This window comes from Canis lupus, chromosome 25 (assembly GCF_011100685.1).
Source record: "Canis lupus familiaris isolate Mischka breed German Shepherd chromosome 25, alternate assembly UU_Cfam_GSD_1.0, whole genome shotgun sequence".
Lineage (NCBI taxonomy): Eukaryota > Metazoa > Chordata > Mammalia > Carnivora > Canidae > Canis > Canis lupus.
Genome location: NC_049246.1, coordinates 14,121,223 through 14,135,382, shown reverse-complemented (window position 1 = coordinate 14,135,382; position 14,160 = coordinate 14,121,223). Strand labels below are relative to the sequence as shown.

At 45.2% G+C, this 14,160-nt stretch overlaps 1 protein-coding gene and 1 long non-coding RNA gene across 15 annotated transcripts in view; both read left to right on the top strand.

Annotated features, from left to right (window-relative positions):
• Positions 1 to 213: 213 nt before the first annotated feature.
• On the top strand, positions 214 to 2,991 carry LOC111092273. The gene is made up of 3 exons (XR_005378455.1): positions 214 to 251; positions 2,274 to 2,347; positions 2,621 to 2,991. It is a non-coding gene; the product is annotated as an uncharacterized LOC111092273 (long non-coding RNA).
• Positions 2,992 to 5,535: 2,544 nt separating this feature from the next.
• ATP8A2 (ATPase phospholipid transporting 8A2) overlaps positions 5,536 to 14,160 on the top strand; it is a 574,503-nt gene continuing 565,878 nt past the window's right edge. For 6 of the 14 annotated variants that reach the window (XM_038573451.1, XM_038573454.1, XM_038573455.1 and 3 more), the window contains exons 1-2: positions 5,536 to 5,746; positions 10,000 to 10,144. Coding sequence is in view for 3 of the 14 variants with exons in the window: in XM_038573446.1 (XP_038429374.1) it covers positions 6,149 to 6,224 (76 nt within the window). In the remaining 11 variants the exon portion in view is untranslated. Of the gene's footprint in view, positions 5,747 to 6,113; positions 6,225 to 9,999; positions 10,145 to 14,160 lie in introns of those variants that run through there. The other 8 variants (XM_038573452.1, XM_038573457.1, XM_038573456.1 and 5 more) reach the window with 2 other exon arrangements.

The window sequence follows — 14,160 nt, the reverse complement described above, 5'->3', positions numbered from 1 at the left end:
CCATCCATGCCTAAAACAGCAAGATTTCCTTCTTTATTATGGCTTGGTAATATTCCAGTATATGTATATGTGTATGTATATATATATATATATATATATATATATATATATATATATATATATATAATGGTTGTTTCCACATCTTGACTATTGTAAATAACACTGCAATTAACTTGGTCAGATATCTTTTTGAGTAAGTGTTTTTATTTCTTTCAGATGAATACCCAGAAGTGGAATTGCTGGATCATATGGTATTCCTATTTTTTAAAATTATTTATTTATTTGAGAGAGAGCGTGAGTGGGGAAGGATAAGCAAACTCCCCACTGAGCATGGAGCCCTATATGGGGGCTCATCTCACAACCCTGAGGTCATGACCTAAGCTGAAATCAAGAGTTGGACACTTAACTGACTGAGCCAACCCCAAGCCCCTAGTATTTCTATTTTTAATTTTTTGAGGAACCTCCATACCATTTTCAATAGTAGCTGCACCAATTTACATTCCCACCAACAGTGTACAGGGGTTCCCTTTTCTGCGCATCCTCACCAACACTCATTGTTTCTGGTCTTTTTGATAATAGCCGTTCTAAAAGGTGGGAGGTGCTATCACACTGTGGTTTTGATTTACATTTCTCGGATCACTAGTGATGTTGAGCACCTGGCAAAAAAATTTTATAGGTCGAGGTGAGCAGGAACAAGGAGGTTGTACTGGGCATTTGCTGATTGGTTAAAGCAGGGTTACTTTCCTTGTATGGAGCAAAGGAACATCTTGGAACAACATTAGGTAATTTGTCCTGGACCTTTCTTTTCTGGGGAAGCCAAGCACAGAGCATAGAAACATAGTTAAGTTTTGGGTTGCTTATGTAGGGCTTAGCAGGAGGAATTTCAAGTTGGACCTAATCTAGTTACTCTAATGGAATCAGACCGTCTCCCCCCTTTTGTGTCTTGCTTTCTCTCAGCATAATGTTTTTTAGATTCATGTATGGTGTTATATACATTGGTAATTTATTCCCTTTTATTTCTGAGTCATAGTCCATTATATGGCTATATGACAATTTATCCATTTACCTGGTGATGGATATTTCAGTTATTTCCAGTTTGAGGCTATTATGAATAAAGCTGCTATTAATATTTTTAAAGTCTTTTTGTAAATATGTGTACATTTCTCTTGGGCAAGTACCTCGAAGTAGAATTTCTGGGTCATAGGGAAGGTGTACATTCAACTGCATAGGAAATTACAAGTTTTTCAAAGTGGTTATAACATTTTACGCTCCCACCAGCAAGTATGGATTCTGGTTGTTCACCATCTTTCTACAGTATTCAGAGTTGTTAATCTTGATTTCAGCATCCTGGTGTGTAGTGGAATGTTATTGTGTTTTAACTTGCATTTTCCTGATCATTAACAAATTCAATTTGTCTTTTTAGTATTGAGTTGTAGTAGTGACATATATTCTAGAAACAGGCCTTTTGTCAGATGTATGCATTGTGAATGTTTTCTCCTGGTCTGTGGGTTACCTATTTGTTTTCTTGGTGATGTTTTTTGATGAACAGAAGTTTTATTTTATTTTTTAAAAGATTTTATTTATTCATGAGAGACAGAGACAGAGTAAGAGAGAGAGAGAGAGAGAGAGAGAGGCAGAGACACAGGGATAGGAAGAAGCAGGCTTCCCGAAAGGAGCCTGATATGGGACTTGATCCTAGATCCTGGGATCACACCCTGAGCTGAAGGCAGACGCTCAACCGCTAAGCCACCCAGGTGTCCCCAGAAATTTTATTTTTGATAATGTCCAATTTATAAGTTTTTTCTTTTATGGTTAGTGCTTTCTATGTCTTGTGTAAGACATATTTTCTCCTAGAAGAGAAAGTTAGTTTTTTTAGACTTTAAGTTTATGATCCATTTTGAATTAATTATTTGGTATGGTTAAGGGATCAAGGCTTATTTTTTTTCATAAGAACATCAAGTTGTTATAGAACTATTTTTTTAAAGCTTTTATTTATTTGAGAGAGAGAGAAAGCACAAGTAGGAAGAGGGGCAGAGGAAGAGGGAGAAGCAGACTCCCTGCTGAGCAGGGAGCCCAATGTGGGGATCAATCCCAGGACCTGGAGAACATGACCTGAGCCAAAGGCAGATGCTTAACTGACTGAGCCACCCAGGCATCTCTGTAATAGCACTATTTATTGAAGATACTATATTTTCCCTATTGAGTTGTTTTGGTGTCTTTGTCAAAATTATTTAACCATATATACATGGATCTATTTCTGGACTCTATTTTAGTGATCTGTCTATTCATGTGTCTACACTACACTATGTTGACCAGAATTCACACTACAGTTAAGATTTGAAAACAGGTAATGTATGTCCTTCAATTTTGTTTTTGGGTCCCTTATTTTCAATGTCTTGCGTGTCTTTCATTAATTTCCATAAAAATTTTATTATTTTGGTGCAATTATATTTTATTAAAATTATTTGTTGCTAGTTTTGATAGATTGTACTTTCAAAAATGGCTGCAACAGTGTTTCCAATCCTTACCGTCTAGCAGAATCTTGCCCCTTTTCCATCAAGAGCTAGAGTCTATTTCCTGTCCTCTTGAAGTGACTGGGCCTTTGTGACTGCCTTCACAGGTTGTGGTAGGGGTGATACTGCATGATTTCCCAAGCTAGGTTAGAAAAGATGCCATAGCCTCCACCTGGCTGTCTCCTGGGACTCTTGGAAGCAGCCACCATGCTGTGAGGAAGCCCAGGCTACCTGGAGACGACACGGTGAAGTATACCAGATGACAGCCCCAGCAAAGATTCCAGCTGCAGCCAGCATCAAAAGCCAGACATGAATGCTAATAAGTCATTGAGGGGGAAGGGTTCTAGGGCACTTGCCCTTTCAGTCCTTATTGACTGTTCTACTGAATATTTCTTCTTTGCTTCAATTTGGGATATGGTGTAAAGCGAAAGGAATCTGGAGTCATCAGAACACATTTACAGGATGTTGTAGAAGCCTGCCATAGAAGAATAAAGTTTTTTATTAAATAATCTTCCTTCCTGGATTCTTTGCCCAATACTATCAGGGTTGCTTTGTAGCCTGTTTGTAAATAACAACAGGGAAAGAGGAAAGAGGCCCTATGAAGAAAGCCTAAAAGGAAATTGATATGGGGACAGAGGGAAAGGGAAGGCGTTAGAGATTAGTAGTGCCTTCCGCTCTGTCTATATTGTTACCTAAACTGGGGACGTAGGTACACGGATGAATGCTATATGCATCTCTGTACCTTTTTATATGGCATAGATATGCAATTTCCTTTTTAAAAATGTTTACCTCTGTATAGACATATATGTACACACATAAAAGGGATATACATATATGTATACATGTATGAATATTTTTTCATGTGTAAACACTTTAAAAAGAAATAGGGTTTTAGTTTGAAGAAAGGAGCTTAAGGAATGGCTCAAAATCTTAATTTATATGAAAGAACTCGAGAAGGATGCAAGCTGATTGCTCTCTAGAACCATGAAGATTAAATAAGAATGGGCTTAAGTTAAAATAGAATTTAAGATGGTCATAGGAAGAACTGCTTGAAAGCCCTAGCTCCTTAGCATCAGACTGTGCTGCCAAGAAAAGTTGTGCAGATTTCCTTCCTTGGAATCTTGAAAACATGCTCAGCCTTTCTGCAGTCACACCACGGTGTGTATGTGTGTATGTTGGTGGGGGGGGGTTCTCTCTCTGGGAGATGGGTGTGTCTTGGCCCATCTCATTGCTTAGCGAGGGGGCAGAGAGTATAGAGAGGATGGAGAAACTCCAATTCCTCCTTTTATTCGACATCATACATTACGACGAAAAGAGCTACTCTGACTTAGCTCAGTGATATTTATCAACCCACAGTGCTAGGGGCTTGGTGTATCCTGGTTGGCCTGTCTTTGGAGGGATTTTCTTCTCCATGCTGCTTCTGTCACCTGACTTGTAAATGCTGGAGGTGGTGACTCTAGAGAATTGAGGCAAATGCTCTTTCTTGAGAAGTTCTTGCTTCTATAGGATAGAGACAAAAAATAAATTTCTCTATCCCTATTGCTCTGATTTTGCATTGCCTTTTTTTTTTTTTTTTTTTTTTACAAGTTTCTTGCATCTCCTTTGGTTCTAGCCTAGGCTGCCTCTGACGCAGATGGATGTATTTCTCCCAGAGGTCACATACCAGTTCCTGAATGATCCATATTGGCATTTGGATTCTAAGACTAATAGTAAATACTGGTCATCTGCTAGCTTTTGTTCTTTGTGCGTGTATGTCTGTAGAAGATCTCAAAGATAGGAGTTTGGTCTGGATTCCATAGTGAAATGCCATCCTTAAGTTCCCAAGAGAGATGCCAGCTAGTCAGATCAGGGAAATTAACCATGGCAGTCAATGAGAGAACACAAATTCAAATGAATTACCCATTTATTGCTCCTTGCACCTACCATGTCATCTTCAAAGTGGGCCCACTGAATCTCAATGCTCTACCAAGTTGTTAGGGAAGTTTTGGTTCTGAGAAGCTACAGAAACAGAAGTGCCCCTATTCATTTCATGATAAGGATGCACAAAATCAGGGCAAGGCACTGGGTCAATCTGTGGTGGTCAAAGCAATGTTCTATATTTAACATATTCAGCTTCTCAAAAATGAAAAATAACTTCTATCTACTCTTTCTTTTTCCATCTGGTTATGATAGGAACATTTTTCATCCTAAAATTTGGGGTTGAAAAAACTCCATTTTTCACTCAAGTCCTTTTCAGTTCTGCTTAGCCTTCAAAGGGTTATCATCAATAGAAAATTGACTGAATTATTAGAGACAAAGTTTTTGACAAAGTCACTGCCAGGATCAAGCGGCTTGAAGTTTACCTTCAGCAGCTATGAGGACCCACTGAGAAAACATCTCCCCATCCTGAAGTTCAGCTCAACAATTTAGAAAATTTTCTTCTTCAACATCCTACTGAAAACTCATTTCTTATTAGAACCACTTTGTTTTGTTTTGTTTGTTTTGAGAGCCCAGAAGACACAAGCAGGGAATCCTACTTGGAAGCTAAAGTTGCCAGCCTACTGTCCATCCCTTCTGCTATTTTTTCCTAAGAAAGCTCGGAGCAGAGATAGCCAGTAGGAGGTTGAGGGGCTGCATAGGTGTTTTCTCATGGGGCACCAATTCTTTCTGCGGAACTCTGTCCTTCTCATCAGCCCTCCATGTTTATGTTAAATTTAATGTGATGAGCACATCAATAAATGTAAGGTCGGACTCTTCTTGAATCATCTTTGTTTTCATTCTGAGGTCAGAATTTCATCAGATATTAAACAGATTCAGCCTCCCCCCCCCCTTTTTATGGAACTGTGCCCAGAAGGACCAAACGCGGTATAAACACTGATGAGTAAAAACAAAAAATGGATCAAGTGACCTTGGACAATTCACCTCACCTCTCATGGACTTTGTTTCCTACGGAAGGTGTGTCGGGGTGTGTGTGTGCGTGTGCGTGTGTGTGGCGCGAGCTGAGCAGCATTCCTAAGGGCTCCTTACAGTTTTAACATGCCACCAAATTAGAATTCTAAGCGGGTTGGGGGTTAGGAGTCCGGGGGCTCAGGATTTCTTTTAGTTCCAGGCCCTGCGTCTTCGAAATACCTGTCCCTTGAAGAACGGAGACCGAGCGCACCAAAATGGACCCGGGGCAGAAACCGAGAACAGGAAGGACGCTCTGAGCCCTGAAGGGCTCGCACGGGACACCTGCACCGCAGGACGAGTGACAGGTAAAGGGCGCAGCGGACGGGCACAGGCCGAGAAGGGCCGGGAGGCGCGTCGGGTCCGGGCAGAGCCCCCGCCCCGAGGGACGCCCCACGGCCCCCGCGGCCCGCGCCTCCCGCCGCCGGGCCCCTCCGCGCCCCGCCCCGCCCCGCGCCCCCCTCCCGGGCCCGCCGGCCCGCAGCCGTGGCGTCCGCCGGCGCCGCCGCATTGGCCCGAGGCTGCGGCACGGCCGGCGCGGCGTCCTCGGCGGCGGCACAGGCGCGGCCCGGGCCCCCTTGCCCCCCGCGCCCCGCCGTCCGGCCCGGGAGCGCGCCCACCCATGGCCCTCGGGCCGCCGCCCCTGCGCCCCGCCCAGCGCGCAGCCCCCGCCGAGCGCCCGGGGCCGCCTCGCCCCCGCCCGGGGCGCGATGCCCAACGCCTCCGGCCTGGACGCAGCTCTTAAGATGTCCCTGCCCCGAAGGTCGCGGATCCGCTCGTCCGTTGGTGAGCGGGGAGGGGCGCGCGCGGGGAGGGTCGGCCGGGCGGGGGCGCCGCGGGCGGGGGGAGCCGCCCCCGCCCCCGCCCCGCCCTCCGCCCGCCTCCCTGCGCGGGGCCCCCGCGGCGCGGCGCTCTCGGCCCCTGGAGCGCGGGGCTGCCCGACACCTGCGCCGCCGGGAGGGGCGGGGGCGCCAGAGACCCCCGTCCGCCCGCGGGCCCGGGGTGCGTGTGCGCGCTCGGTGTGTGTGCGTGTGTGTGTGTGTGCGCGCGCGCGTGTGTGTGTGTGGGTGTGTGTGTGTGTGGGTGTGTGTGTGCGCGCGCCAGCCGCCGCGCGCATGCCCTGCCGCCCTGCGCGGGGGTGCCGGGCCGCGGCTCGGGGGGCGCTCAGAGCGCGGGGCGTCTGCCCTGCCCTGCCCTGCCCCTGCCCTGCCCGCCCCGCCCCGCCCCTGCCCGCGCCCCGCCCCGCCCCGCCCGCGCGCGCGCGCTGCTGCGGCAGAGCCCCGGGGAGCCTCGGCGCACAGGCTCGGTCCCCGCACGCCCCGCGCTCGCGCGTCCGCGTCCCGACGCCTGCTGCTCCTCTGGAGCCCGCAGTCCTGGCCTCGCAGCACGGCCCCGGCCGCTCACGGCTGGACTCGTGCATTTCGTTGATTGCGAACATATTTAGAACCCCGAGCGTGTTAAGCTGGATGCTCCCTGATTATGATCCACGCTGCGTTACCCAGATCCCTCCCTTACATGGTGAACAGTTGAAAGAGAGCTTCAGAGGGGACCAGCTTTCCGACTGTCTTAGGACTCCCCGCAGATTTGCAGGCGGCTCTTTGGTAGGAGGAGGGAACAGGGTTTGCAGTGTGGGGCTGGGGCATTTGTAGTCTCCGTGAGGCTTTTGTTGTTCTGAGAGGAATAGGCATATGAAAATTAACGACTTGCCGATTTCTGCAGCTGAGTCATGCGACATGGAAAGCGCTATCTGGTAGTTCAGACCTGTGCTCCTGAGGAACGTCGGGGCACCTTCACATCCACCTGAGGAGAACCCCGGTGTGAGAGGACCATGGGGTTGAGGCTAGATTGCAGGGAGTGCAGGCTGAAGCCAGAGACCAGCTGGGAGGCGACAGCAGTAATCCAGGTGCCAGATGGTACCTGTGGCAGTGCTGGGGGGGGGGGGGGGGAAGTGGGCACATCCTCCATATGTCTGAAGGGAGAGCCCACAACATTTGTTCATGATTTGGATGTGACGCTTCAGTAAAAGGAGAACCAAGGGATGGCTAGAAGGAAAAAGAAAGTGGAAGAACATGCCACTCACTGAGAGGGGGGGAAAGTCCAGAAAGAACAGGGTACTTATTTGTGGAGGGGGAGGTCCATGACTTTGGTTTTGAAGTGCCTGCTAGAGAGAGCAGAGTGGAGATGTTTAAAAGGAGTCTATGAGCTTCTCTGATTTATGAGCCTGGAGTTCAGGGGAGTGGTCTAGACCAGAGATGTAGATTGGGGTCCTCGGCAGGACCAGCTCCCTAGCTGTGTGACAGAAGAGTTGCACAGAGCCCCACTTCTGGACGAATCCTGCGTTTGTTCTAATGCTGTGCTGAGCTGTTGTGGTGTTGGAAGCCTTACTAATTTTTGAGTGAGGGGCCTGCTTTTTCATATTGTCCTGGGCCCTGCATATGATGTAACCAGTGTGTATACATGTGGCCCAGAAGAGAAAGATCCTTGGACAGAGGCCTGGGTACACAGACAAGTTCAGGGAGGTTAAGACAATAGCCAAGGGGCTTAGAGGATGGCCAGCGAGGTCCCAGGCAAAGCCCAGAGTGGCGCTCTGGAGCTCAGTGAGCCAACTGTTCAGAAGGCAGGGGATGCTCAGCTGTGCCCAGTGCTGCTGGGAGCTCAGGAAAGGCGAGGCCTGAGAACAGTCCATCACAGAGTACAGGTGACCTTGCAAAAGCTGTGTTTGTGTAAGCGTGGGCGAGAATGTCTACAGAACAGCCTGAGAGAGAGAGAGAGAGAGACGTAAGAGGACAGATACTGAAAACAGCAAGTCCAGGCGCACCTGGATGGCTCAGCAGTCGAGCGTCTGCCTTCTGCTCAGGTGTGATTCCCAGGTCCTGGGATCAAGTCCTACATCGGGCTCCCTGCGGAGAGCCTGCTTCTCCCTCTGCCTGTGTCTCTCATGAATAAATAAATAAAATCTTTGGGGGGGAAAAAGGAAACAGCAAGTGCAGAATACTCTTTTGGGTGGATTTTGTAGCAAAGGGGCAGAGGTTAAGTTGAGTGGTAGCTGGAGTCGGGAAGATGTGTTTCAGACTGTTTTATTTGAAGGCTAGTATTACAGTCATACAGTTGGATGGAGTGTCAAAGTAAGGCGGTTTTTAGGAAGTAAGGAGGGACAGTGATCTGAAATCAACAATGAGGAGCAGGGTCATCAAAGCAGAGCAGTGAAGGCAAGAAGTCCAGAGGTAGGGGAGATAGGATATTTGCTGATGAAAGGCTGCAAGTTCCAGAAGACGGGAAGGTTCTAAGAGGTGGTGTCTTTGTGAAGAATCTGCATATAGTGTGAGGAAGAAGGGGGCCCTTGGATTGTGTGGGCTCTGTGGGGACACTCCTATAGAAGAGGGTGAAGGGCCTGATAGACTGAGTTTGGATGATGACCAGGGCAAGCAGAAGTGCTAGGGCTGGGGGTGCTGGGAGGTTGGTCTAGGAGTGTCCTGAGCTCTGAAACCACTTCTTTCCATTGACAGAAGTGTGCCTGCCATGAATGGGACATTGGCATCAGCACAGCTAGCACTCAGAGCTTTGGGTCCCTTTGTCACCCATTCTGCAGAATGTCTTGACTTCTTTTTTTTAAATAAATTTATTTTTTATTGGTGTTCAATTTACCGACATACAGAATAACACCCAGGGTTCATCCCGTCAAGTGCCCCCCTCAGTGCCCGTCACCCATTCACCCCCCTCCCCCTCCCTCCTCCCCTTCCACCACCCCTAGTTCGTTTCCCAGAGTTAGGAGTCCTTATGTTCTGTCTCCTTTGGGTCCTTTACTCCTCCATGTGTATTTTTTTATTTATTTTAAAAATATTTTTATTTATTTATTCATGAGAAACACACACACACACACAGAGGCAGAGACATAGGCAGAAGGAGAAGCAGGCTCCATGCAGGGAGCCCAGCATGGGACTCGATCCTGGTACTCCAGGATCACACCCTGGGCCAAAGGCAGGTGCTCAACCGCTGAACCACCCAGGCTTCCCTCCATGTGTATTTTTAAAAGAACCTTTTCTAAAATGAAGTGAAATAAAACAACATCCTGATAGAATTTGGGTTAAATTTGCATTAAATTTATAGATTAATCTGGAGAGAGTAGACGTTTAAAACAATGTCCTTTTAACCATAAACGTGGTATTTCTCACTATTTAAATGTGTCCTTTAAGTCTTTTGTTAAACTGGTATAATTTTTTCCCTAGATTCCTATGCATTTTAAAAGGTTTATTCAGAGATACTTGTTACTAGAAAAAAATGGGGTTATTCAAAAATTACATTTTTAATTGGATTATTGCTGATGTTAGGAAAGCCTATTGAAATTTTTTGGTGATTGTGTATCAACAACCTAGTGAACTATCATAAATTTTGAAAGTTTAGGATTCGTTTAATTTTTTTGTGTAGACATTTGCATTATCTGCAAATAATTTCATTTATTCCTTTATAGTTGTAAGTCGTAATATTTTTCTTATTTGATTATATTTGCTAGTACTGCCAATAAAAACTTTGACCGGAAGTGCTATTCTTGCTTTGCTCTTAGAACATTAAAGGGAATGCTTCCAGAATTTCATGGTGAGGATGATGTTTGCTGTTGGTAGCTGCTCTGTGTTACTCGAAGGAAGCACCCTGCTCTTCCTACCCAGCACTTCATTTAGGGCAGAGGAGGATTTATTATGCCTATTAAGGTAATCACAAGGGATCAGCAAAATACTTAAAGATACCTGGGTGGTTGTGAGGCCTTTCCTTTTCCTCTCTGGATCTTTGTGTTCATTAAAAGTGAATCGCAGCCCACATATCAGAATGGCTATAATAAAAAATAATGACATCAGCAAATCCTGGCAAGGATGCAGAAAACTGGATCACTCCTCCGTTGTTGCTGGGGGCAGAAAATGGCACAGCCACTCAGGGACAAGATTTGGCGACTTCTTTGCTTGCTTGCTTTTTAAAAATTGAAGTAATGTTGACACACGGGGTTACATTGGCTTCGGGTGTACAGCATAGTGATTCGACATCTCTGTATGTTACGCTGTGCTCACCCCAGGTGTCGCTACCAACTGTCACCATTCAGCGCTGTGCACTCTACTCTCCATGCTGTGCTTTTCATCCCCGTGATTATGGGATGACAGACATTCCATCACGGGAAGCCTCTACCTCATCCGTTTTGTCCATCTCCCACTCCCCTCCCCTCTGGCAACCTACCAGTTTGTTCTCTGGATTTATGGGTCTGTTTCTGCTGTTTTTGTTTGTTTTGTTTTTTAGATTTCACATGTAGGTAAAATAATATATTGGTCTTTATCTGACTGCTTCTACTGAGCATAATACCCTCTAGGCCAATCCATATGGTAGCAAATGGCAAGATTTCATTCATTTTATAGTTGAGTATATTGCATTGTGTGTATATATATCACATCTTCTTTATCCATTTCAATGATCAGTGCACAATTATCAATGGACAATTAGGTTGCTTCCATTTCTTGGCTATTGTAAATAATGCTGCAGTGAACATAGAGGTGCTTATATCTTTTTGAATTAGTAATTTTATTTTCTTTGGGTAAATATGCAGTAGTGAAATTACCGGATCATATGGTATTTATATTTTTAATTTTTTGAGGACCATCCATATTTTTTTTACAGTGCCTGTACCAGTCTTCATTTCTTCCAATAGTGCACAAGGGCTCCTTTTTTTTTTTTCCATATCCTCACCAACACTTGTTAGTTCTTGTCTTTTTTGTTTTAGCCATTCTGACAAGTGTGAGGTGGTATCTTATTGTGGTTTTGATTTTCATTTCCCTGATGATGAGTAATGTTGAGCATCTTTTCATGTGTCTGTTGGCCATCTGGATGTCTTCTTTGGAAAAATGTCTATTCAGATCTTCCACCCATTTTTAATTGGATTTTTTTTTTTGGTGTTGAGTTGTATAAACTCTTTATGTATTTTGGGTATAGTAGTTTCTTATAAAGCTGAACATGCAGGTGTCCTTTGATATAGCAGTTGTAATCTTGGGCATTGATTATGGAGAAATGGAAACCTTTATTTCCTTCTTTATTTTTTTTTTTACATTCATATATGTATTATCATGGGCTGTGAACTGGGAGCATAGGGGCTGTGTTAATAAGGGAGAACATTAAACCAGATGTCCAAAGAAAGGGTCTGGGTGCAGGTAGCAATTCTGTTCATCTTTCTAAGGGAATTTTGATGAGGTGATCTCTAAGATCCTTTGCAACTCTAAAATTCACAATTCCCCTTTGGAGTCAGACTCCCGCATTTATCTTTAATTCAGTTAACTTAATTTGCACCATGACTAGCATCCTAGTAGCTGATGCTTATTTTGAATGCAGACTTTCTTGTCAGTAACCTTGTTGTCCTGATTTTGGCATTCCATTGTTCATTAAAACATCGTTCTTTTCCAGACTTACACATGAGTATCCATAGCGGCTCTATTCATAATAGCCAAAATTTGGATGTTGTCGATGGCTGAAAGGATAAACAAGCTTTGGTATATTCACAGCATGGAATACTTTTGAGCACTGAAAAGGAGCCAACCACTTGGATGGGTTTCCAGGAGTTGTGCTGAGTAACAAAAATTTCAATCCCAAAGGCTACATGTTATCTTATTTATATGACATTCATGAAATTGCAAAATTACAAAAATAGAGAACAGATGAGTGGTTGCCAGGAGTGAAGGAAGGTGTGGTGATGGGAAGGATAAAAGGGTGACCTCAGGGATCCTTGTGGTGATAGAAATGTTTCATATCCTGACTTATCTGCTATCAGTGTCCTGGTTGTGATATTGTGCTATAGTTTTGCAAGATGTTTCCATGAGGGGAAAGCTAGGTAAAGGGCACACAGAATCTCTTTATTTTCTTACAACTGCATGTGGATCTAGAATGATACCAAGATAAAAAGTTTAGTGGAAGAAAGGTAAACTATAGTAATTTTTATCAAAAGAAAATAGTCGTCACGTTTCAGGTCTGGAAATACACTCTCAATTCAAGACATTTGAATGATATCATTGTAATTTCATTGATAGGCTGTTCCCTCAGGGCAATTAAATTGTAAACCACCTGTTTTTGTCCACAGCAGAACCTCTGTGTTTGAGAAGCTTCGTGCTCGGCACATTAGCGCCTGCTTGATGTATCTTGGTAGGGTCTAGGGTAGGGGTGAACTCAGACCTTGGTGTACTACCTTACATTTATTTTCATTTTTAAAAAATAAACTCACGGTGAAATTTGCCTCAAGATTATGTGCTGAGCTGCATACTGTTTATTAAAATAATTCTGAGATTATTATTTTTTGCTTATGAGATATCTTTGACTCCTTCCTTAATCTGGGTATTCAGGGGCACATTTGCCAATTCTACTTTTCTCCAGTTAGATACTTTGTGTTAGTGTGTCTCAGTCATTTTACCAGATGATGGGAATACAAAGGCTAATAAGGGGTGGTCCCCCTGCCCATATGAAGCTTACAGTTGGCTCAAGATTGAGCCTTTTGGTCCGGTAAGGGAGACAGTTGGAATTGGAATTATTGATTTGAACAAACGAATGTTGAGTGCCTACTATGTGCTGGGTACTACTCTTGGGGCTAGAGATGGAGTGGTGAGCAGAACAGGTGTGCTCTCATGAAGCTTGTCGCACTGTGGATGGTTACAACCCACGGGTTCAGTGCTCTCAACTCCTATCCTGACTTGCTGTGACACTCATGAACAGTGACACTCATGGATGGTGCACACAGTTGAATAGTGAAGTGGGGGTGTGTGTGTATGGGTGTGCGGAGGGGGGTGGAGGTGAACGGTGAGGACAGAAAGGAAGAGGAGTTGTTTTTTAGAGATATGATGTCAGCAGTTTCTAGGGAAGAAGCTTCCTCCCTATTTTATTAGGTTTAGGGATTTGGCTTAAATGACACCTATTAGCAATGAAGAGCTAGTGGGCAGTAAGCATACAGGCCAAATACAGAACCTGGAGGAGTATGGATCTTCCAGAAGCTGCCCCTAGTGTCCTCGTCCAAATCCCGTGTTGGACCTATCCATCTCTTCTGTCCTCTCCTGGTCAGCAAAGGTGCTTTTTTGCTGTGTTTTATTTAAAAAGTGTTCCCACCTGGACTTAGTTTTCCCATAACAACCTGCCCCAAGTTTCAAGGGGGTGTTGGAAAATTAGGGTGGATGAAAGTAGAAAGAGCTCTGATACTAGAACATGAGGGTGTGTTGGAAGCTAGAGCTGGTCTATTGGGTCTAGAGTATGCAGCTCATGACCTGCTGAGAGAGGCCCAAGGTGCCCACCTGCGGTCGGCAGGCAGCTGCTCAACACTCGAGCGCCCGCTTTGGGAAAGCGAAGACCCTCAGGCTCATTTTGATCGAAGGTGCAGTTTCAGTACACTTAACCAGGGAAGTGGTCACAAGACTTATTACTTACAAAGCCCAGAAATGGGATGGGGGTGCAGTGAGCTGCAGGAAGGGCAGCCCTCCAGCCCAGGTCAGGAGTGAACAGGAGAGAGAACAGGGTAGCAGGCACCTATTACTTAAAAGGCCATCGGGCAGAGGATACTAACTTTTCCCCAACCTTAACTCTAAGCGCTTATTTTAAAAGGCACCTGGGGAAAAGCAAAATTTAGTAGTGCCCTCCTAAACTCAGGCCTGTATCCACCTGCCCAGACCTCAGCTATGAGTCGGGTTGTCAGACTGTAAAATACTTAAGTGGTGACTCT